Here is a 23,488-nt window from a genome sequence, read left to right as displayed (position 1 = left end):
CAGGCTCAACATTCTCAAGCCCACATGGATAGCAGTGACTTAGATCAGCAGAAATCAAAGCTGCAAGGTAGCAAATAGCACCAGACACTGAGAGAGGGAAGCTTTAGACCCAGCCTTGTCTCTAAAGAGACAAAATTAGTAAGAGTGCAGGGGCAGATGGTGGGACACTGGCTCTGTTCTAACTGATGAATATTTTCTTTTTGTCTTCTTCGTCTTCTTTTCTCTCATGCTGACCCAGGTTTTGCTGTTTGAAAGGAAGCTTGGCACAGCATCCATTGTCTTCTCCGTTTGTGAAACACCGAGCAGAATCTGAGCAGGCTGATGGCGCAGAGCAAAACCTGCAAATATCTTGAGGATCCTGAGCCTGGGGGATGCAGCTAAACCCAGTCCAAAGGAATTTCTGGGAAGTCAAACCTGGTTTACATTTTCTTGAGATTGCCTGTGCCAGCTTCACCAGACATTTAGAAAAAAGCAAACAAAAACTCCAACCAAAAAAGACAAAACCCCAAACAAACAAACCCACACAAACCAATCAAACAACCAGCTAAAAAACCCCAAAGAAAACCAAAAGGAATGAGGAGTTCATCTTAGTTGTGAGGATATCACAGCAGGCCAATGGCCGCTTCCCACAGGATCACCATACAAAGCCACATGGAACAGCTGCTCCAAAAGATCCACACCAGGGGAAATAGCAGAAGTGCTACATGGCGGCTTTGGGGGTAGCTCCACATGAAGGTGAAGGATGAGCACTGAGTGGTACAGATCCAGCATTCCCCACACTCCAGGCCGCTCTTTGCTCCTGATGAAAGACCCTTGCAGGACTGTGGCCCTTCTCAAGGCAATGTCAAGCATTGGCACAGCTCTCAGCTGAGCCACTGGCATTTCCAGAGCGAGATTCAGGCCAAAAGCCCAAAGCAAATCTCGGCAATCCATGTCTGTGGCAGGTGAGGAGACTGAAAGCTTTCATTAGGAATTGGGGATTATGAGCACTGACATTTACTGTGCTAGAAAGTCCAGGGGACAAATTTGTGCCAATTCATGGCATGCCTTTAACGACGAGGATCAATTTGTGTTATGCTTGGAGCAGAGTCTGGTGACAGAGGGGGTTTCCAAAGGAAGTCTTGCTCCATGGAGGCCTGTACCCCAAGAAAATGCCAAGAGAACTGAGGTGTGAAAAACAAAGATCCTTTGTTTCTATAAGAGCAGCAACAAAAAGCAACTAGAGAACATATTTACATTGGAAGAACCTTTGTAACAACAACGATCTAGAGAACGTATTGACAAGAACATAGCTATCAAAACGATATTAAACGTATTTACAGAAGACCAAAAGAAACCCTAAAAGGTATCTACAGAAGGGTGCCATCTGTGTCCTGGATCTCCATCAGTCCCGGAAGAAAAGCAAGTGACACAGTCATTGCAGTCAGGCACAGAGGGCTGTTGCATGTGCCCCCAGGCTGGGCCACACTGGCAGAGCGGGACTCTGCTGCCAGCGCTGAGCCTGGCTGGGGCTGGGGGTCAGGCCCCAGGCACTGGCATGGGGCTTGTGTGAGCCAAAGCAAGTGCAGGACAGCATGGGGATGGTGCTTGTGCTGCCAGAATGCAGCAGACGGGGCACCGTGTCCCTCAGCGGGGCACCCAGCCCAGCCCCAGCCTGGCAGCAGGGCACCCACTCTGCCTGTGGGGAGCACATGCCTGTCCTACTGCTGGAGTCCCTCTTCATCCCAGGACCATGTCCTCCTCCTCCTCGTCTTTTCCATCAACATCCATGGCCTCAATGTACTCTTCCATTTCCACCTCCATCTCTTCCTCCATCTCTTCCTTCACATCCACCTCCATCTCTTCCTCCATCTCTTCCTTCACATCCACCTCCATCTCTTCCTCCATCTCCTCCTTCACATCCACCTCCATCTCTTCCTCCATCTCCTCCTTCACATCCACCTCCACCTCTTCCTCTCCAGTCTCTCCTCCCTCCACTTCCATCTCCTCCTCTATATCAGTCTTTAGATCCACCTCCATCTCTTTCTCTTTGTCTCTGGAAACCTGCAGATGTCGCAAGACCTCGGAGTGGCATCTCTGTCCCACAGCATCCCCACAGAGGCACTTAGGTGGTGTCCATTTGCATGGAATGGCACCTTACCTTCCTGGGGACCAATGTGAGCATCTTGCAGGGATGAATGGCAAAATCCAGGCACGAGAGACCTTTCCGAAGTCTTGGGAGTAGCGGAGCAGGGGCCAAGCAGGGTGACAGGTGTGTAGGCACAAGGGCGAATGGTTGTGTTGTCCTCTTTGCTGGGTGCTGGGAGCTCCAGTGTGAATGCAGACCGTGACATCACAATTGACAGGAGTCCAGGGTCACCGTGGAGTGGACAACGGGGATCATAGAATGTTGCAATCCCTGAGTGGTCTGGCTTGGAAGGGACGCTAAAGATCATCTTGTTCCAACTTGAGCAATCTTCTACCAGAGCACGTTGCTCAGAGTCCTCTTCCCACCTGGCCTTGGATGTTCGCAGCGATGGGGCATGCACATCCTCTGTGCACAGCCTGGGCCAGTGCCTCAGCACTCTCAGTGTGAAAAAGCAGCTTCCTTAGATCCAACCTAACTCAACGTCCTGCACTTAAAAGCCATCCCCGCTTCTCCTCTTGCCACTGGCCCTATTGAACACTGTCCCCATCTTTCCTATGGCACCCTTCAAGTCCTGCATGGCCACAGCAAAGCCTCTCCAGGGCCTTCTGTTCTCCAGGCTCAACATTCTCAAGCCCACATGGACAGCAGTGACTTAGATCAGCAGAAATCAAAGCTGCAAGGTAGCAACTAGCACCAGCAACTGAGAGAGGGAAGCTTTAGGCCCAGCCTTGTCTCTAAATAGACAAAATTAGTAAGAGCGCAGGGGCAGATGGTGGGACACTGGCTCTGTTCTAACTGATGAATATTTTCTTTTTGTCTTCTTCTTCTTTTCTCTCATGCTGACCCAGGTTTTGCTGTTTGAAAGGAAGCTTGGCACAGCATCCATTGTCTTCTCCGTTTGTGAAACACCGAGCAGAATCTGAGCAGGCTGATGGCGCAGAGCAAAACCTGCAAATATCTTGAGGATCCTGAGCCTCAGGGATGCAGCTAAACCCAGTCCAAAGGAATTTCTGGGAAGTCAAACCTGGTTTACATTTTCTTGAGATTGCCTGTGCCAGCTTCACCAGACATTTAGAAAAAAGCAAACAAAAACTCCAACCAAAAAAGACAAAAACCCAAACAAACAAACCCACACAAACCACTCAAACAACCAGCTAAAAAACCCCAAAGAAAACCAAAAGGAATGAGGAGTTCATCTTAGTTGTGAGGATATCACAGCAGGCCAATGGCCGCTTCCCACAGGATCACCATACAAAGCCACATGGAACAGCTGCTGCAAAAGATCCACACCAGGGGAAATAGCAGAAGTGCTACATGGCGGCTTTGGGGGTAGCTCCACATGAAGGTGAAGGATGAGCACTGAGTGGTACAGATCCAGCATTCCCCACACTCCAGGCCGCTCTTTGCTGCTGATGAAAGACCCTTGCAGGACTGTGGCCCTTCTCAAGGCAATGTCAATCATTGGCACAGCTCTCAGCTGAGCCACTGGCATTTCCAGAGCGAGATTCAGGCCAGAAGCCAGAAGCAAATCTCGGCAATACATGTCTGTGGCAGGTGAGGAGACTGAAAGCTTTCATTAGGAATTGGGGATTATGAGCACTGACATTTACTGTGCTAGAAAGTCCAGGGGACAAATTTGTGCCAATTCATGGCACGCCTTTAACGACGAGGATCAATTTGTGTTATGCTTGGAGCAGAGTCTGGTGACAGAGGGGGTTTTGAAAGGAAGTCTTGCTCCATGGAGGCCTGTACCCAAAGAAAATGCCAAGAGAACTGAGGTGTGAAAAACAAAGATCCTTTGTTTCTATAAGAGCAGCAACAAAAAGCAACTAGAGAACATATTTACATTGGAAGAACCTTTGTAACAACAACGATCTAGAGAACATATTGACAAGAACATAGCTATCAAAACGATATTAAACGTATTTACAGAAGACCAAAAGAAACCCTAAAAGGTATCTACAGAAGGGTGCCATCTGTGTCCTGGATCTCCATCAGTCCCGGAAGAAAAGCAAGTGACACAGTCATTGCAGTCAGGCACAGAGGGCTGTTGCATGTGCCCCCAGGCTGGGCCACACTGGCAGAGCGGGACTCTGCTGCCAGCGCTGAGCCTGGCTGGGGCTGGGGGTCAGGCCCCAGGCACTGGCATGGGGCTTGTGTGAGCCAAAGCAAGTGCAGGACAGCATGGGGATGGTGCTTGTGCTGCCAGAATGCAGCAGACGGGGCACCGTGTCCCTCAGCGGGGCACCCAGCCCAGCCCCAGCCTGGCAGCAGGGCACCCACTCTGCCTGTGGGGAGCACATGCCTGTCCTACTGCTGGAGTCCCTCTTCATCCCAGGACCATGTCCTCCTCCTCCTCGTCTTTTCCATCAACATCCATGGCCTCAATGTACTCTTCCATTTCCACCTCCATCTCTTCCTCCATCTCTTCCTTCACATCCACCTCCATCTCTTCCTCCATCTCTTCCTTCACATCCACCTCCATCTCTTCCTCCATCTCCTCCTTCACATCCACCTCCATCTCTTCCTCCATCTCCTCCTTCACATCCACCTCCACCTCTTCCTCTCCAGTCTCTCCTCCCTCCACTTCCATCTCCTCCTCTATATCAGTCTTTAGATCCACCTCCATCTCTTTCTCTTTGTCTCTGGAAACCTGCAGATGTCGCAAGACCTCGGAGTGGCATCCCTGTCCCACAGCATCCCCACAGAGGCACTTAGGTGGTGTCCATTTGCATGGAATGGCACCTTACCTTCCTGGGGACCAATGTGAGCATCTTGCAGGGATGAATGGCAAAATCCAGGCACGAGAGACCTTTCCGAAGTCTTGGGAGTAGCGGAGCAGGGGCCAAGCAGGGTGACAGGTGTGTAGGCACAAGGGCGAATGGTTGTGTTGTCCTCTTTGCTGGGTGCTGGGAGCTCCAGTGTGAATGCAGACCGTGACATCACAATTGACAGGAGTCCAGGGTCACCGTGGAGTGGACAACGGGGATCATAGAATGTTGCAATCCCTGAGTGCTCTGGCTTGGAAGGGACGCTAAAGATCATCTTGTTCCAACTTGAGCAATCTTCTACCAGAGCACGTTGCTCAGAGTCCTCTTCCCACCTGGCCTTGGATGTTCGCAGGCATGGGGCATGCACATCCTCTGTGCACAGCCTGGGCCAGTGCCTCAGCACTCTCAGTGTGAAAAAGCAGCTTCCTTAGATCCAACCTAACTCAACGTCCTGCACTTAAAAGCCATCCCCGCTTCTCCTCTTGCCACTGGCCCTATTGAACACTGTCCCCATCTTTCCTATGGCACCCTTCAAGTCCTGCATGGCCACAGCAAAGCCTCTCCAGGGCCTTCTGTTCTCCAGGCTCAACATTCTCAAGCCCACATGGATAGCAGTGACTTAGATCAGCAGAAATCAAAGCTGCAAGGTAGCAACTAGCACCAGCAACTGAGAGAGGGAAGCTTTAGGCCCAGCCTTGTCTCTAAATAGACAAAATTAGTAAGAGCGCAGGGGCAGATGGTGGGACACTGGCTCTGTTCTAACTGATGAATATTTTCTTTTTGTCTTCTTCTTCTTTTCTCTCATGCTGACCCAGGTTTTGCTGTTTGAAAGGAAGCTTGGCACAGCATCCATTGTCTTCTCCGTTTGTGAAACACCGAGCAGAATCTGAGCAGGCTGATGGCGCAGAGCAAAACCTGCAAATATCTTGAGGATCCTGAGCCTCAGGGATGCAGCTAAACCCAGTCCAAAGGAATTTCTGGGAAGTCAAACCTGGTTTACATTTTCTTGAGATTGCCTGTGCCAGCTTCACCAGACATTTAGAAAAAAGCAAACAAAAACTCCAACCAAAAAAGACAAAAACCCAAACAAACAAACCCACACAAACCAATCAAACAACCAGCTAAAAAACCCCAAAGAAAACCAAAAGGAATGAGGAGTTCATCTTAGTTGTGAGGATATCACAGCAGGCCAATGGCCGCTTCCCACAGGATCACCATACAAAGCCACATGGAACAGCTGCTGCAAAAGATCCACACCAGGGGAAATAGCAGAAGTGCTACATGGCGGCTTTGGGGGTAGCTCCACATGAAGGTGAAGGATGAGCACTGAGTGGTACAGATCCAGCATTCCCCACACTCCAGGCCGCTCTTTGCTGCTGATGAAAGACCCTTGCAGGACTGTGGCCCTTCTCAAGGCAATGTCAATCATTGGCACAGCTCTCAGCTGAGCCACTGGCATTTCCAGAGCGAGATTCAGGCCAGAAGCCCGAAGCAAATCTCGGCAATACATGTCTGTGGCAGGTGAGGAGACTGAAAGCTTTCATTAGGAATTGGGGATTATGAGCACTGACATTTACTGTGCTAGAAAGTCCAGGGGACAAATTTGTGCCAATTCATGGCACGCCTTTAACGACGAGGATCAATTTGTGTTATGCTTGGAGCAGAGTCTGGTGACAGAGGGGGTTTCCAAAGGAAGTCTTGCTCCATGGAGGCCTGTACCCAAAGAAAATGCCAAGAGAACTGAGGTGTGAAAAACAAAGATCCTTTGTTTCTATAAGAGCAGCAACAAAAAGCAACTAGAGAACATATTTACATTGGAAGAACCTTTGTAACAACAACGATCTAGAGAACATATTGACAAGAACATAGCTATCAAAACGATATTAAACGTATTTACAGAAGACCAAAAGAAACCCTAAAAGGTATCTACAGAAGGGTGCCATCTGTGTCCTGGATCTCCATCAGTCCCGGAAGAAAAGCAAGTGACACAGTCATTGCAGTCAGGCACAGAGGGCTGTTGCATGTGCCCCCAGGCTGGGCCACACTGGCAGAGCGGGACTCTGCTGCCAGCGCTGAGCCTGGCTGGGGCTGGGGGTCAGGCCCCAGGCACTGGCATGGGGCTTGTGTGAGCCAAAGCAAGTGCAGGACAGCATGGGGATGGTGCTTGTGCTGCCAGAATGCAGCAGACGGGGCACCGTGTCCCTCAGCGGGGCACCCAGCCCAGCCCCAGCCTGGCAGCAGGGCACCCACTCTGCCTGTGGGGAGCACATGCCTGTCCTACTGCTGGAGTCCCTCTTCATCCCAGGACCATGTCCTCCTCCTCCTCGTCTTTTCCATCAACATCCATGGCCTCAATGTACTCTTCCATTTCCACCTCCATCTCTTCCTCCATCTCTTCCTTCACATCCACCTCCATCTCTTCCTCCATCTCTTCCTTCACATCCACCTCCATCTCTTCCTCCATCTCCTCCTTCACATCCACCTCCATCTCTTCCTCCATCTCCTCCTTCACATCCACCTCCACCTCTTCCTCTCCAGTCTCTCCTCCCTCCACTTCCATCTCCTCCTCTATATCAGTCTTTAGATCCACCTCCATCTCTTTCTCTTTGTCTCTGGAAACCTGCAGATGTCGCAAGACCTCGGAGTGGCATCCCTGTCCCACAGCATCCCCACAGAGGCACTTAGGTGGTGGCCATTTGCATGGAATGGCACCTTACCTTCCTGGGGACCAATGTGAGCATCTTGCAGGGATGAATGGCAAAATCCAGGCACGAGAGACCTTTCCGAAGTCTTGGGAGTAGCGGAGCAGGGGCCAAGCAGGGTGACAGGTGTGTAGGCACAAGGGCGAATGGTTGTGTTGTCCTCTTTGCTGGGTGCTGGGAGCTCCAGTGTGAATGCAGACCGTGACATCACAATTGACAGGAGTCCAGGGTCACCGTGGAGTGGACAACGGGGATCATAGAATGTTGCAATCCCTGAGTGCTCTGGCTTGGAAGGGACGCTAAAGATCATCTTGTTCCAACTTGAGCAATCTTCTACCAGAGCACGTTGCTCAGAGTCCTCTTCCCACCTGGCCTTGGATGTTCGCAGGCATGGGGCATGCACATCCTCTGTGCACAGCCTGGGCCAGTGCCTCAGCACTCTCAGTGTGAAAAAGCAGCTTCCTTAGATCCAACCTAACTCAACGTCCTGCACTTAAAAGCCATCCCCGCTTCTCCTCTTGCCACTGGCCCTATTGAACACTGTCCCCATCTTTCCTATGGCACCCTTCAAGTCCTGCATGGCCACAGCAAAGCCTCTCCAGGGCCTTCTGTTCTCCAGGCTCAACATTCTCAAGCCCACATGGACAGCAGTGACTTAGATCAGCAGAAATCAAAGCTGCAAGGTAGCAACTAGCACCAGCAACTGAGAGAGGGAAGCTTTAGGCCCAGCCTTGTCTCTAAATAGACAAAATTAGTAAGAGCGCAGGGGCAGATGGTGGGACACTGGCTCTGTTCTAACTGATGAATATTTTCTTTTTTTCTTCTTCTTCTTTTCTCTCATGCTGACCCAGGTTTTGCTGTTTGAAAGGAAGCTTGGCACAGCATCCATTGTCTCGTGCATTTGTGAAACACCGAGCAGAATCTGAGCAGGCTGATGGCGCAGAGCAAAACCTGCAAATATCTTGAGGATCCTGAGCCTCAGGGATGCAGCTAAACCCAGTCCAAAGGAATTTCTGGGAAGTCAAACCTGGTTTACATTTTCTTGAGTTTGCCTGTGCCAGCTTCACCAGACATTTAGAGAAAAGCAAACAAAAAACTCCAACCAAAAAAGACAAAAACCCAAACAAACAAACCCACACAAACCAATCAAACAAACAGCTAAAACACCCCAAAGAAAACCAAAAGGAATGAGGAGTTCATCTTAGTTGTGAGGATATCACAGCAGGCCAATGGCCGCTTCCCACAGGATCACCATACAAAGCCACATGGAACAGCTGCTCCAAAAGATCCACACCAGGGGAAATAGCAGAAGTGCTACATGGCGGCTTTGGGGGTAGCTGCACATGAAGGTGAAGGATGAGCACTGAGTGGTACAGATCCAGCATTCCCCACAGTCCAGGCCGCTCTTTGCTGCTGATGAAAGACCCTTGCAGGACTGTGGCCCTTCTCAAGGCAATGTCAAGCATTGGCACAGCTCTCAGCTGAGCCACTGGCATTTCCAGAGCGAGATTCAGGCCAGAAGCCAGAAGCAAATCTCGGCAATACATGTCTGTGGCAGGTGAGGAGACTGAAAGCTTTCATTAGGAATTGGGGATTATGAGCACTGACATTTACTGTGCTAGAAAGTCCAGGGGACAAATTTGTGCCAATTCATGGCACGCCTTTAACTACGAGGATCAATTTGTGTTATGCTTGGAGCAGAGTCTGGTGACAGAGGGGGTTTCCAAAGGAAGTCTTGCTCCATGGAGGCCTGTACCCAAAGAAAATGCCAAGAGAACTGAGGTGTGAAAAACAAAGATCCTTTGTTTCTATAAGAGCAGCAACAAAAAGCAACCTGAGAACATATTTACATTGGAAGAACCTTTGTAACAACAACGATCTAGAGAACGTATTGACAAGAACATAGCTATCAAAACGATATTAAACGTATTTACAGAAGACCAAAAGAAACCCTAAAAGGTATCTACAGAAGGGTGCCATCTGTGTCCTGGATCTCCATCAGTCCTGGAAGAAAAGCAAGTGACACAGTCATTGCAGTCAGGCACAGAGGTCTGCTTCGGTGTCCTGCACCGGTCTTGCCATGGCAAGAGTGGGGCAAAGCGGACAGGAGCCTTCTGCAACTGACTGGTGCTTTCTGCTTTCTCTGCGCAGAGTGCCAGGATCTCATCCGACGGTGTTTATCCGTGCTCTCCTCGGAAAGGCCCTCATTAGAAGACCTGTCCTGTGATCCTTGGATGCAGGATATTCGCGTGCCGTAGGAGAATGGAGAGAGCCACACGCACGCTTTGAGCCAGGGAGCCGGTAAGTTCCAGCTGCACACGTGCCTTGGCAAGAGGCAGCAAAGAAAGGCAGAGTTTTTGTCCTGCCTGAATCGCTGCGCAGGGCTCCTCAGCTGGGCACGCGCAGCCCTGCTGCTGGAGCTGAGCTGCTCTTCCCAGCACTGGTGGCCCCCATGCCAGCTGCTTTTGCTTGTCCTGCTTCAGCGACAGCCGGGGCCCTGGGCAGAGCACTGACAGCCTGCTCCAGCCCCAGGGAAGAAGAAGCCCCTGGAGAAGCTGTGCCAGGTGCGGCTGCTGCTGCTGGAGACATGGAGGGTGACATCAAGGATGACAAGCTCTTCCTCCACCTGGCAAGCTGAAGATGATGGACTTCAATTGTGGCACCTTCTCCAAAGCCAGGCTCCACGGCGAATTTGCAGATGAGTCCACACGCAGGGGGCTGCTCCCAGATTTGTGCATTGCACAGCCTGGCCGGGAAGCAAAGGTTCCCCCCTTTGCTGGGGCGGATGCAACCAATTCTTCAGTCGGCTGCCAAGCTGCTTTTTGGCAGGGCTGGGGGGATAGGCTGGGCTGGTTTTGAACTGGGAGTCTGCTCCTGGCCCTGCCAACAGCCCCCAGCACCCACCGTGCCCCACGTTGGGGCTGGGGCAGCCGGCCCGACACAAAGCAAGCCCCATGGTGGGAGCAGAGGTTGGACAGCAGAAGCTGTGCATGGGCTGCTTTGCTCTGCAGGCAAGGAAGGGCTTGGGCTACTCCACTGCCCTTGTTGGCTTTGGGCTCAGCATGACTTTTGGGGGCAGTGCAGGGGGAAGGCAGAAAGCGTGGGCTGCCCTGGCCCGTGGGTGGGTTTTTCCCTCGCATGGCGGGCTTGGGCCTTCCTCAAGGCCCCAGCAGAGAGAAGATTTTTTACCTTTTTCCTTGTTTCCCCTTTTTGTCTGTAATCTCTTTTCATTGATTTATGGTTTGTTTTTCCAAAGGAAGCGTTCTAGGTGCTGTCGGGTCCGGATGGCGAAGTGCTCGGGAGCAGCTGCGGCGTGGGTGGGACGTGCCCTTGGAGAAGGCTGAGGACAGCGTTTGGGAGCAGCTTTTCTTCTGGCGGCGGGAGGCGTGAGGTGGGTGCCCGTCCTCTTGGCACGGCTGGGATAAGGGCTTTTGGGAGACGGCAGCGAGCGCAGCAGCATCCCGCTCTGGGCAGCTGCTGAGGAGGTGGCTGTGCCACGGCCGGCTGCAGGCTGGGCACGTGTCCTGCCCTCCTGCTCTCCTGCCAGAGGCAGCAATGCTGGGCAGCTTTGGGCAGCGCTCTGAGCACGGCCAGCACGGCCTGGGCACCGCGGGCGGCTGGGACAAGGGGAACGGGAGCCTTCAGCTGACGGGCGCTTTCTGCTTTGCCTCCTTGCAGCCGGGCTCTGTGGATGCTGAGGCTGCTCTGGGCTCCGCCAGGGCTCTGCTGCGGCTCAGCCCCGGGGCCACGAGAAGCCAAAGAAGAAACGCCGTGACCTGCAGCAGAGACGTGCCCGAGCAGCTCGGCAGTGCAGCTCACGTTTGCAGAGCGTGCACCTCCAGGGGAAAATATGACACCCCCCAATAACAAACTTGTTCAGTAACTTCTGAAATGAAATCAGTCTGGGATGACCCCCAATGACGTTTTTCAGCTTGCTCAAGCTGAAGCTCAGCCCTTCTCTGAACAGTTCTCTCCCCCACCTGCCTTTTGCTCCACAAGTGCTCCCTCTTTCCCCCAGTGAGTTCCCAGCTCACTGCAGTCCCCATTGCACTGTAGCCTTCCTTGATGCCCCTGGCCACGAGGAAGAGCGAGCCCCAGGTTTAGGGACTCATGTAGTCACTGGCTGAAGAACAGCAATGTCTCAGAGGTCTGGTGAGATTTGGGTGTCATTCAGAGCTGCTCTCCAGGCCTCAGCTCTGCTCACTGCTGGCTTCCCACTCCCTTTTCCTCGTTCTTCACAGAGCAGGATGAGCTCTGTGAATGCCCTTGACTCTCGCCACTCTTCCCAGCCCAGCCACCCAGCCCAGTTAGGCTTAAGATGGAGCTTCTTTGTCTCCTCTGGCACCCCAGGGCAGTCCCCTCTGCGGGGAGCAGCAGCCCCAGAGCGCAGCACACAGCAGTGCAGGCCGCACCTGGAGCAGCTCCCTGCAGCCATGGCCTGGCTCTTTGTGGCAACCAAATGCTCCCTGTGTGCAGCTGTCCCTGGAGGATGGTCCCAGGGCAGAGCCCAGCCGGGCTCCCACTGCATCCCCTGGAGCCTGGGGCAGGCAGCGCTCGCAGAGCTGAGGTTCATGGTGAGCACCCAGAGCTGTGGCTCGCAGTCGGTGTTTGCAAGCATTGTGATCTCATCTCCTGTGACCTGTGGGGAAAAGGAGCTGTGCAGCCAGGCCAGCGCTGCTCCTCTGGGCAGGGACGAGGCTGAAGGCCTTTCCTGTTGCCGAGGAGGCGGCATTAAGCCTTAGCGGGGCCTGGCAGCTGTGGAGCCGGATCTCGCCCGCTGTCCGGGACTCGCTGCCCACCAACCGCCCCCACCCGCCGCGCTCCGTTCTGCAGGGACAGAAGGCTCTGGCTGTGCGAGGGTTTCCATCACGTCTGTGTACCCGTGGCTCTGCAACGCACACGGAGAGGGAAAGTGTCAGTCACGGTGCTGGCACACTCCTTCCTTTCCATACAGGACACGTCCCTGCGCACCCCGTGTGCGGATCTATTCAAAGGACAGGCGTGGATAGAGATTTCCCACGGAGCTCTGACTCTGGCGGAAGTCACCTTGTCAGCCAGCAGCCAGGGGATTTGTTTCCCAGCTCTGTGTCAGTCGGTGCCCAAGAGCTGAAGGGAGCAGCATGTAGAAGCAGTTCCCAGATTTCTAGGCAGGCAGTGGAGCTGACAAGCATCCGCGTAACTCGCCGTGTTCATCGGGAGGGGGTGCTGCTTCTTTGGGAGTACGGCACAACGGAGACACGAGACTTGGAAAAATCCCAGCTCCCTGTGGATTTGTGCAGCAGGGCTGGGGCTGCTCCCAAAGTTCCCCCGCCCCAGTGACACAGCCGGACATGGGCTGAGGGGGGGCTGGATCAGGCTTTCTTGTCCACCTGCATGCCAGGAGGGAGCACAAAATCTACCTGCATTCTCTGCAGCATGCCATCCGGGAGCAGAGCCATTCCCAAAGGAAGCCGTGAGCCCGGGACAAGCCAGTGCCGCAGTGGGATCCTAGCAGCGCTTGTGGAAGCTGGGAGAGAGGAGCCCACCTGGAGCAGGTTCCTGTCAGGATTAATCATCCCGTGGCTTCCCACCAGGGTCTCATTGCTTCCAAAAGGCCCCAGAGTGTCACCGTGGCCCCTCGGTTCCACCAGGTTCCATAGCGTCACTGTGGTGCCCAGGCTTCCGTCAGCTTCCCTAGCATCCCCACGGTCTGCAGGGCTCCCCGAGCTTCTGTGCTGGTGTCACAGTGGAGCCAGGGTTCCGTGTAGGTCCCCAGCATCACAAAGGCTCTCCTGGGAGCCACGGGTCACAAAGCAGCGTGGGTTCTGTGCAGCCCCGCAGTGTCCCAGTGGCTTTAGGAGTGGGTGGCTGGGACTTGGTGCCCCGCCAGCGGCTGGGGGAGAAGCAGCAGGGACAGCGTGCGGACAGTGCCATGGCCACTTCTGTGGCCACTCGTGTCTCTGTCCCAGGCACAGCCGTGGTGTGGAACACCGGCTCCTTTGGGTGTGCAGGTGGCAGTGACGGCCTGGAGCATGGCTGCTCCCGGGGGACACCCTGGGGCAGGAGGCCGCTGGAGATTCATCGCCACACGCTGCAGCTCCTTGTCATGAGGTGCTCGGAGTGATTCTAAAGGCTGTTCCCACCAGGCACTTCTCTGGCTTAGAGCTGTTGAGCTGTCAGCGGGAATGCAAAGGCCAAGCTCGGGAGCCTTTTGTCCTGGTGCCTTTCGTGTGTGAGCAGTCCCTGGTGCCGTTGTCTTTGGATCCTGACTCTGCGAGAGGGAAGGCTTAGGATGGTGCCTAGAGCTGAGAAGGAAAGTGCAAGTTAGGGCAAAGGAGTTCATCTTGCTCTTGGAGTGTGGGTGCAAAGAGGAGTCTGCACTTGCAAGGGGAAGATGAGGGAAATCTTTTTGTCCTGACACCGTTGATTTGAGAGCAGGGAAGTTTCCAAGTTGCCTCTGCCCTTGGGCTGCTTTCGAGCTGGGCTCGCAGTGATTCCTTCTTCTGCAAGTGGGCAGCGCTATCGTGTGCTTGTTTCGATGAGCGCTGACAGTGCCCAGGAAAAAGCCAAGCGCTCCGCTGGCGCGGCCCCAGTGGTGTGCGAGCAGTCGGTGGAAGAGCTCGGCTGTGCATCCTGCCTCTTGGAGACATAAAGGAATGTGATCCTGCATGGTGCAGGGAGGGAGGAGGAATCGTTTTTGCTGTTGGCTGTGCAGTTTCTAGGCTGCAAAAGAAAAGGCAATTCCAGCACGGCCTCTTTCTTTAGAACCTTTTCTGTGCCATCAGCTGCTCAGCATGGAACTCACACCCTCTGAAATGCATCCAAATCCCTGAAGATATGCTTCCTCTCTCAAGCTCAGTGTACCATCTTACCCTCTCATTTTTGCATATGCCAAACCCCCTTCCAAACATCCAGCAGCTGCTTGTCAAGAAAAAGTCCTAGAACAAAAAGCCACTGCTGGCTTTCATAGCCCCTTTGCTGTCTAGGAACTAGAGGAAACAAGCTAGTGATACGCACTTTCTTTCTCAACTCCATCGAGCGCATCCTTCTCTCCAGGTGGCAGAGTCCTTGGCGGAAGTGAAGCATCTCCAGCTGCAGTTCAGACTGAGACATGTGCCAGGACAGGAGACATTTGCTGACCTTCCCTCTTCCCTGTGCAACATGATTCTCGCAGCCCAGTCACTTTCACACACCTTCGCTATCCCTGAGTCCAAGCACCTAAAGCTCCCACAGACAGACGTGTCAGGAAGGAACACGTTCCAAAAGCACCCCCTTCTCTTGTCAGCATATACATTGTGCACAACACGCTGCGGCACTGAACTGATTTTGGGGGGTCGTGTGTCCCCCCCAGCCCCGCTGTCACTCTGCCCCTGCCCGGCTGCTCCCAGTGTTCCCAGGAAGGCTTCCCAGTTCGCCCCGGTCCCGTTGATTGGGGAACAGTGGGAAGGGACTTTGGGGGATCCCGCGCGGGGACCGAGAGTGGAGGGGGCGGAACCGGCCCCAGGATGGATCGGGAATGGGGACCCCCGTGTGTCACCCTTGTGTCGCCCCCCCGGGGGGGTCCTTGGGAGGCGCCTCAACCCCAAATCGGCACCCAGCGAACCCCAAAGGCGCAGAGGCCCCCCCCCTAAGCCGCCCCACAGCCCCCACCGACCAACCAAAATTGCCCGCGAGTATCAGATAATCAGAGAAGGCGCTGAACAACCTTCAGGCAATCAGAGCGCGCGGCGCTGGTGACTCACCAGTTGCCAGGCAGACCCGCAGCGCCCGGCGCTCCCCACCCGGACCCCACCTGCGCCCCCCCTCGCCCCCAGCGCCCCCCGCCAGGGGAATTTGAGGAGGGGGCGCGTGGGGGGCTCCCAGGCCGGGCCCACAGCCCAGCCCTGCCCCAGCCCGACCTGCCCCGACTCCATCCCGGCTCCTCCCGCCGGATGCGACCGCGCTGGGAAAACGGGGGGCCAAGGGTGGGCACTGGGCCCGGGGGGAGCAGGAGAAGGGATGGGGGAGGAGGAGAAGGAGAAGGAGGCATCTTTTAATGGTATTTTATTGAGTGTCATTTTTTAGAGACCAGGATCAATACTCCCCGGGCGTCAGGGCGAGTCCCTCAGGGCTGTGGGGCCCTGCTGCCGGCTCACCCCGCGCCAGCCCAGCGCCAGCGCTCAGCGGGGCTTTGGCTTCCCGTGCCCTTTCCCGTGCCCTTTCCCGTGTCCCCAGCCCACCGTCACCACCCCCGTGTCCCCAGGTCGTGCCCCACCCCTCCCCCCCTCCCCCTCTGTCGAGACATGGAGGATGAGAATTTCCCCACCATCCACCCCAAAGGTTCCCCCGAGGCCATTTCCTCTCGTCCTTTCCCTTGGGAGCAGAGCCCCAGCCCTCCTGGCTGCCCTCTCCTGTAAGGGACTTGGAGAGAGCCAGGTCCCCCCTGAGCCTCCTTTCCTCCAGGCTCAGCCCCCTCAGATCCCTCAGCTGCCCCTCAGAAGTCCTCCAGACCCTTCCCCAGCTCCATTCCCATCTCTGGACATGCTCCAGCCCCTCCATGTGTTTCTTGAAGTTTGGAGCCCAATCGCTGCCCTGTCGCTGCAGGTGCCAAAACCCCAGGGAGACTCCTTGGAAATGGGGGTAGAGAGGAGCCCTTCAAAGGGAAACGTGTGCAAAAATGCTCCCAATGGCCGAGCGGGTTTGCTGTGGCTGCGGGAGGAAGAGATGCTCCGGGACTCCGCCTCGGCCCCGGAGCGGAGCGGCCCGTGCTGCCCCGGGGCGCGCGGGGCTCGGCCGTGGGGCGCGCGGGGGGGAACGGACAAACGGGCACCGGACACACGGACACGCGGACAAACGCTCCCAGCGCTTCAGCGGCAGCGGCAGCAGCGGCAGCAGCGGCAGCAGCGGCAGCAGCAGCACAAGAGCAGCACAAGAGCAGCGAGTCCACGAACCCTCTGCGTCCCTTCTCCTGCTCCTCCTCTCCCTCTCCCAGTGTCTCGCACCCTCTCCCGCTCTCCCTTTCGTTCCCCAACCCCCCCTCCCGCGGCCTCCCTCTCCCCACGCCCGGCCGGGCCATGCCCCCGGCCCGCCCCCGGCCCCGGGCGGGGCTGCCCCCTCCCCGCCCCCGGGCGTCCCGCCGCGGTCCCGCCTCCGCCCGGCTCTCGCCGTCCTGGCTGTGGCGCTGCTGGGCGGGCATCAGTGCCTGGCTCCTGGGCACCATCGCCAGCCCCTGGCTCCGGCTGGCCCGACCCCGACCCCGACCCCTACCCCCACCCCGACCCCGGCCTCGGCTCCTGCCGGGGCCCGCCGGGGACACAGGCGGCGCGGCCGCTCCCGCCGCCTCCGCAGCGTCTTCCCCGCTCCGAAGTCCGCCGCTCTTGAGCGCGGCCGCCGGCCCCGAGCCGCCGGAGCCGCCGGTGTCCGCTTCAAAAGAGCCAACATGTGGACATGGCCGGCCCGGGGCGGTTGAGCGGCGCTCGGCGGCCGTTCCTGGCCCCGGGCCGAGCGCTGACGGCCGCGTCTCGCCGGCAGGGAAGGCGCAGCAGGGCCTGAAGGAGCGGTACCGGCTGGGTTCGCTGCTGGGGCGCGGCGGCTTCGGCAGCGTCTTCGCGGCGACGCGGCTCTCGGACGGCGCCCCGGTGAGTGGCGGGGCCGGCGGCGGGCGCAGGAGGCGGGGGGCAAAGGAGGAGGAGAAGGAGCACGGGGCTCGGCACGGCGGGCGGCGAGCTCAGCCCGCTGCTCCCCTTGCCTTGCAGGTGGCCATCAAACGGGTGCCACGGAACCGCATCCACCATTGGGGCCAGCTGGTGAGTGAGCGAGGGGCAGCGGGAGAAGCCGGGGCGCGACGGGCGGGGATGAGCCGAGGCCCGGCAGGGTGGAAGCCGCCAGAACGCCTCGAGGGAGAGCGGCCGTGGGGCCAGCGGAGCGCGCAGAGCGTCCCCGGCTGGCTGAGGGCTTGCCGAGCCCCGGCACGGCATCGGCCCCGCTGACGGCATCGTGCTCCTCCCACAGCCCGACGGCACCCGAGCACCACTGGAGATCGTGCTGCTGGACAAGGTGTCCGCTGGCTTCCCCGGCATCGTCCAGCTCCACGAGTGGCTGGAGCTCCCCAGCAACGTGGTGATGGTGCTGGAGCGCCCGGAGCGGTCTCAGGACCTCCTGCACTTCATTTGGGCACGGGGCTTCCTGTGCGAGGAGGTGGCGCGGCACCTGTTCCGCCAGGTGCTGGAGGCCGTGCGGCACTGCGCCAGCTGCGGGGTCCTGCACCGGGACATCAAACCAGAGAACATCCTGGTTGACCTGGCCACCGGGCAGGCCAAACTCATCGACTTTGGCTGTGGCACCTACCTGCAAGCCGCAGCCTACACCAGCTTTGCAGGTGAGCCCACGCAGGGGGAGGCTCCTGGTAGCGGCATCTCAGAGCCCAAGAGCTCACAGCCCAAGCCGGCTGTGGCCCGGGGGATCGTCCCTTTTGCTGCCAGTCATGGCAGCCGGAGTCTTCAGCTGAGCTGCTTTTGAGCGGCGCTGGCTGAGGGCCCATCTTCCAGCCCTGCTGGCAGCCTTTGCCAGCCACTCTGCCCAGGACTGGCGCTGGGGCTGGGGCAGCCAGCGCCACAGAAACACCCGTGGGTGGGGGTAGCAGAGAGGGGGGGCCAGAACCTGTGCTCCAGCCCGTTTGGTGTGCAGGCGAGACAGGGCTCGGACCGCTCTGCTGCCCGCGCTTGCCTTGGCTTAAGAATGGTTTCTGGGGCAGTGCAGGCAGGGAGGATGAAAGCGTGGTTTTTCCCCAGCACCAAGTGCGTTTTTCCTTTGCATGGAATGCTCGGGCCTTGCCAGGGCTTCCGCTGCCCTCTTGCGACACCAGCGGCTTCTTTTCCAACCCCCAGTTTGGACACAAGTCCCCGGTGCTGGCGAGAGGGCAGCGGGTGCGGCCCCCGCAGGCCCAGGGATGCTGGGGTGAGGCTCTGGGAGCAGGCAGCGTCCCCCTGAAGAACTCCATCTCTATTCCATAGGAACACCGTCCTACAGCCCCCCGGAATGGACGCACCTCGGCTGGTACCACGGCGAGGCAGCGACCGTCTGGTCCCTGGGCGTCGTGCTGCACCAGATGGTCTGCGGGGAGCACCCTTTCAGGAGGGGCTGGAACAGCACCTGGGGCCGGCTCTCGCTCCCACGACGGCTCTCTCCAGGTGGATCCTCGTCTCTGCAGCACGGGGGGAATAGCAGTGCTGGGAGACAGCAGCGGGCTCAGGAGCATGCCACCCTGGCAGCTGCTGAGGAGGTGGCAATGTCCTGCTCCCCTCCAAAAGAAAGAATTGATGGCAAAGTTTAGGCACAGCCCTGAGCACAGGCAGCACGGCCTGGCCATGGCAAGAGTGGGGCAAAGCGGACAGGAGCCTTCTGCAACTGACTGGTGCTTTCTGCTTTCTCTGCGCAGAGTGCCAGGATCTCATCCGACGGTGTTTATCCGTGCTCTCCTCGGAAAGGCCCTCATTAGAAGACCTGTCCTGTGATCCTTGGATGCAGGATATTCGCGTGCCGTAGGAGAATGGAGAGAGCCACACGCACGCTTTGAGCCAGGGAGCCGGTAAGTTCCAGCTGCACACGTGCCTTGGCAAGAGGCAGCAAAGAAAGGCAGAGTTTTTGTCCTGCCTGAATCGCTGCGCAGGGCTCCTCAGCTGGGCACGCGCAGCCCTGCTGCTGGAGCTGAGCTGCTCTTCCCAGCACTGGTGGCCCCCATGCCAGCTGCTTTTGCTTGTCCTGCTTCAGCGACAGCCGGGGCCCTGGGCAGAGCACTGACAGCCTGCTCCAGCCCCAGGGAAGAAGAAGCCCCTGGAGAAGCTGTGCCAGGTGCGGCTGCTGCTGCTGGAGACATGGAGGGTGACATCAAGGATGACAAGCTCTTCCTCCACCTGGCAAGCTGAAGATGATGGACTTCAATTGTGGCACCTTCTCCAAAGCCAGGCTCCACGGCGAATTTGCAGATGAGTCCACACGCAGGGGGCTGCTCCCAGATTTGTGCATTGCACAGCCTGGCCGGGAAGCAAAGGTTCCCCCCTTTGCTGGGGCGGATGCAACCAATTCTTCAGTCGGCTGCCAAGCTGCTTTTTGGCAGGGCTGGGGGGATAGGCTGGGCTGGTTTTGAACTGGGAGTCTGCTCCTGGCCCTGCCAACAGCCCCCAGCACCCACCGTGCCCCACGTTGGGGCTGGGGCAGCCGGCCCGACACAAAGCAAGCCCCATGGTGGGAGCAGAGGTTGGACAGCAGAAGCTGTGCATGGGCTGCTTTGCTCTGCAGGCAAGGAAGGGCTTGGGCTACTCCACTGCCCTTGTTGGCTTTGGGCTCAGCATGACTTTTGGGGGCAGTGCAGGGGGAAGGCAGAAAGCGTGGGCTGCCCTGGCCCGTGGGTGGGTTTTTCCCTCGCATGGCGGGCTTGGGCCTTCCTCAAGGCCCCAGCAGAGAGAAGATTTTTTACCTTTTTCCTTGTTTCCCCTTTTTGTCTGTAATCTCTTTTCATTGATTTATGGTTTGTTTTTCCAAAGGAAGCGTTCTAGGTGCTGTCGGGTCCGGATGGCGAAGTGCTCGGGAGCAGCTGCGGCGTGGGTGGGACGTGCCCTTGGAGAAGGCTGAGGACAGCGTTTGGGAGCAGCTTTTCTTCTGGCGGCGGGAGGCGTGAGGTGGGTGCCCGTCCTCTTGGCACGGCTGGGATAAGGGCTTTTGGGAGACGGCAGCGAGCGCAGCAGCATCCCGCTCTGGGCAGCTGCTGAGGAGGTGGCTGTGCCACGGCCGGCTGCAGGCTGGGCACGTGTCCTGCCCTCCTGCTCTCCTGCCAGAGGCAGCAATGCTGGGCAGCTTTGGGCAGCGCTCTGAGCACGGCCAGCACGGCCTGGGCACCGCGGGCGGCTGGGACAAGGGGAACGGGAGCCTTCAGCTGACGGGCGCTTTCTGCTTTGCCTCCTTGCAGCCGGGCTCTGTGGATGCTGAGGCTGCTCTGGGCTCCGCCAGGGCTCTGCTGCGGCTCAGCCCCGGGGCCACGAGAAGCCAAAGAAGAAACGCCGTGACCTGCAGCAGAGACGTGCCCGAGCAGCTCGGCAGTGCAGCTCACGTTTGCAGAGCGTGCACCTCCAGGGGAAAATATGACACCCCCCAATAACAAACTTGTTCAGTAACTTCTGAAATGAAATCAGTCTGGGATGACCCCCAATGACGTTTTTCAGCTTGCTCAAGCTGAAGCTCAGCCCTTCTCTGAACAGTTCTCTCCCCCACCTGCCTTTTGCTCCACAAGTGCTCCCTCTTTCCCCCAGTGAGTTCCCAGCTCACTGCAGTCCCCATTGCACTGTAGCCTTCCTTGATGCCCCTGGCCACGAGGAAGAGCGAGCCCCAGGTTTAGGGACTCATGTAGTCACTGGCTGAAGAACAGCAATGTCTCAGAGGTCTGGTGAGATTTGGGTGTCATTCAGAGCTGCTCTCCAGGCCTCAGCTCTGCTCACTGCTGGCTTCCCACTCCCTTTTCCTCGTTCTTCACAGAGCAGGATGAGCTCTGTGAATGCCCTTGACTCTCGCCACTCTTCCCAGCCCAGCCACCCAGCCCAGTTAGGCTTAAGATGGAGCTTCTTTGTCTCCTCTGGCACCCCAGGGCAGTCCCCTCTGTGGGGAGCAGCAGCCCCAGAGCGCAGCACACAGCAGTGCAGGCCGCACCTGGAGCAGCTCCCTGCAGCCATGGCCTGGCTCTTTGTGGCAACCAAATGCTCCCTGTGTGCAGCTGTCCCTGGAGGATGGTCCCAGGGCAGAGCCCAGCCGGGCTCCCACTGCATCCCCTGGAGCCTGGGGCAGACAGCGCTCGCAGAGCTGAGGTTCATGGTGAGCACCCAGAGCTGTGGCTCGCAGTCGGTGTTTGCAAGCATTGTGATCTCATCTCCTGTGACCTGTGGGGAAAAGGAGCTGTGCAGCCAGGCCAGCGCTGCTCCTCTGGGCAGGGACGAGGCTGAAGGCCTTTCCTGTTGCCGAGGAGGCGGCATTAAGCCTTAGCGGGGCCTGGCAGCTGTGGAGCCGGATCTCGCCCGCTGTCCGGGACTCGCTGCCCACCAACCGCCCCCACCCGCCGCGCTCCGTTCTGCAGGGACAGAAGGCTCTGGCTGTGCGAGGGTTTCCATCACGTCTGTGTACCCGTGGCTCTGCAACGCACACGGAGAGGGAAAGTGTCAGTCACGGTGCTGGCACACTCCTTCCTTTCCATACAGGACACGTCCCTGCGCACCCCGTGTGCGGATCTATTCAAAGGACAGGCGTGGATAGAGATTTCCCACGGAGCTCTGACTCTGGCGGAAGTCACCTTGTCAGCCAGCAGCCAGGGGATTTGTTTCCCAGCTCTGTGTCAGTCGGTGCCCAAGAGCTGAAGGGAGCAGCATGTAGAAGCAGTTCCCAGATTTCTAGGCAGGCAGTGGAGCTGACAAGCATCCGCGTAACTCGCCGTGTTCATCGGGAGGGGGTGCTGCTTCTTTGGGAGTACGGCACAACGGAGACACGAGACTTGGAAAAATCCCAGCTCCCTGTGGATTTGTGCAGCAGGGCTGGGGCTGCTCCCAAAGTTCCCCCGCCCCAGTGACACAGCCGGACATGGGCTGAGGGGGGGCTGGATCAGGCTTTCTTGTCCACCTGCATGCCAGGAGGGAGCACAAAATCTACCTGCATTCTCTGCAGCATGCCATCCGGGAGCAGAGCCATTCCCAAAGGAAGCCGTGAGCCCGGGACAAGCCAGTGCCGCAGTGGGATCCTAGCAGCGCTTGTGGAAGCTGGGAGAGAGGAGCCCACCTGGAGCAGGTTCCTGTCAGGATTAATCATCCCGTGGCTTCCCACCAGGGTCTCATTGCTTCCAAAAGGCCCCAGAGTGTCACCGTGGCCCCTCGGTTCCACCAGGTTCCATAGCGTCACTGTGGTGCCCAGGCTTCCGTCAGCTTCCCTAGCATCCCCACGGTCTGCAGGGCTCCCCGAGCTTCTGTGCTGGTGTCACAGTGGAGCCAGGGTTCCGTGTAGGTCCCCAGCATCACAAAGGCTCTCCTGGGAGCCACGGGTCACAAAGCAGCGTGGGTTCTGTGCAGCCCCGCAGTGTCCCAGTGGCTTTAGGAGTGGGTGGCTGGGACTTGGTGCCCCGCCAGCGGCTGGGGGAGAAGCAGCAGGGACAGCGTGCGGACAGTGCCATGGCCACTTCTGTGGCCACTCGTGTCTCTGTCCCAGGCACAGCCGTGGTGTGGAACACCGGCTCCTTTGGGTGTGCAGGTGGCAGTGACGGCCTGGAGCATGGCTGCTCCCGGGGGACACCCTGGGGCAGGAGGCCGCTGGAGATTCATCGCCACACGCTGCAGCTCCTTGTCATGAGGTGCTCGGAGTGATTCTAAAGGCTGTTCCCACCAGGCACTTCTCTGGCTTAGAGCTGTTGAGCTGTCAGCGGGAATGCAAAGGCCAAGCTCGGGAGCCTTTTGTCCTGGTGCCTTTCGTGTGTGAGCAGTCCCTGGTGCCGTTGTCTTTGGATCCTGACTCTGCGAGAGGGAAGGCTTAGGATGGTGCCTAGAGCTGAGAAGGAAAGTGCAAGTTAGGGCAAAGGAGTTCATCTTGCTCTTGGAGTGTGGGTGCAAAGAGGAGTCTGCACTTGCAAGGGGAAGATGAGGGAAATCTTTTTGTCCTGACACCGTTGATTTGAGAGCAGGGAAGTTTCCAAGTTGCCTCTGCCCTTGGGCTGCTTTCGAGCTGGGCTCGCAGTGATTCCTTCTTCTGCAAGTGGGCAGCGCTATCGTGTGCTTGTTTCGATGAGCGCTGACAGTGCCCAGGAAAAAGCCAAGCGCTCCGCTGGCGCGGCCCCAGTGGTGTGCGAGCAGTCGGTGGAAGAGCTCGGCTGTGCATCCTGCCTCTTGGAGACATAAAGGAATGTGATC

At 57.4% G+C, this 23,488-nt stretch overlaps 1 protein-coding gene and 1 long non-coding RNA gene across 2 annotated transcripts; both read left to right on the top strand.

Annotated features, from left to right (window-relative positions):
- Positions 1-9,705: 9,705 nt before the first annotated feature.
- LOC125321095 lies at positions 9,706-11,300 on the top strand. The gene is made up of 3 exons (XR_007201440.1): positions 9,706-9,902; positions 10,128-10,992; positions 11,280-11,300. It is a non-coding gene; the product is annotated as an uncharacterized LOC125321095 (long non-coding RNA).
- A 2,818-nt stretch (positions 11,301-14,118) lies between these two features.
- Positions 14,119-19,366, top strand: LOC125321091 (serine/threonine-protein kinase pim-1-like). The gene is made up of 7 exons (XM_048293492.1): positions 14,119-14,186; positions 16,927-17,197; positions 17,315-17,365; positions 17,571-17,937; positions 18,572-18,748; positions 18,997-19,146; positions 19,329-19,366. Exons 1-6 carry the CDS (start codon positions 14,119-14,121, stop codon positions 19,101-19,103), a joined length of 1,041 nt encoding a protein of 346 aa, XP_048149449.1. The 3' UTR covers positions 19,104-19,146; positions 19,329-19,366.
- The last annotated feature ends 4,122 nt before the right edge of the window (positions 19,367-23,488 follow it).

The sequence above is a fragment of the Corvus hawaiiensis genome, unplaced genomic scaffold, assembly GCF_020740725.1.
Source record: "Corvus hawaiiensis isolate bCorHaw1 unplaced genomic scaffold, bCorHaw1.pri.cur scaffold_60_ctg1, whole genome shotgun sequence".
Taxonomy (NCBI): domain Eukaryota; kingdom Metazoa; phylum Chordata; class Aves; order Passeriformes; family Corvidae; genus Corvus; species Corvus hawaiiensis.
This window is presented reverse-complemented; position numbering and strand designations above follow the sequence as displayed.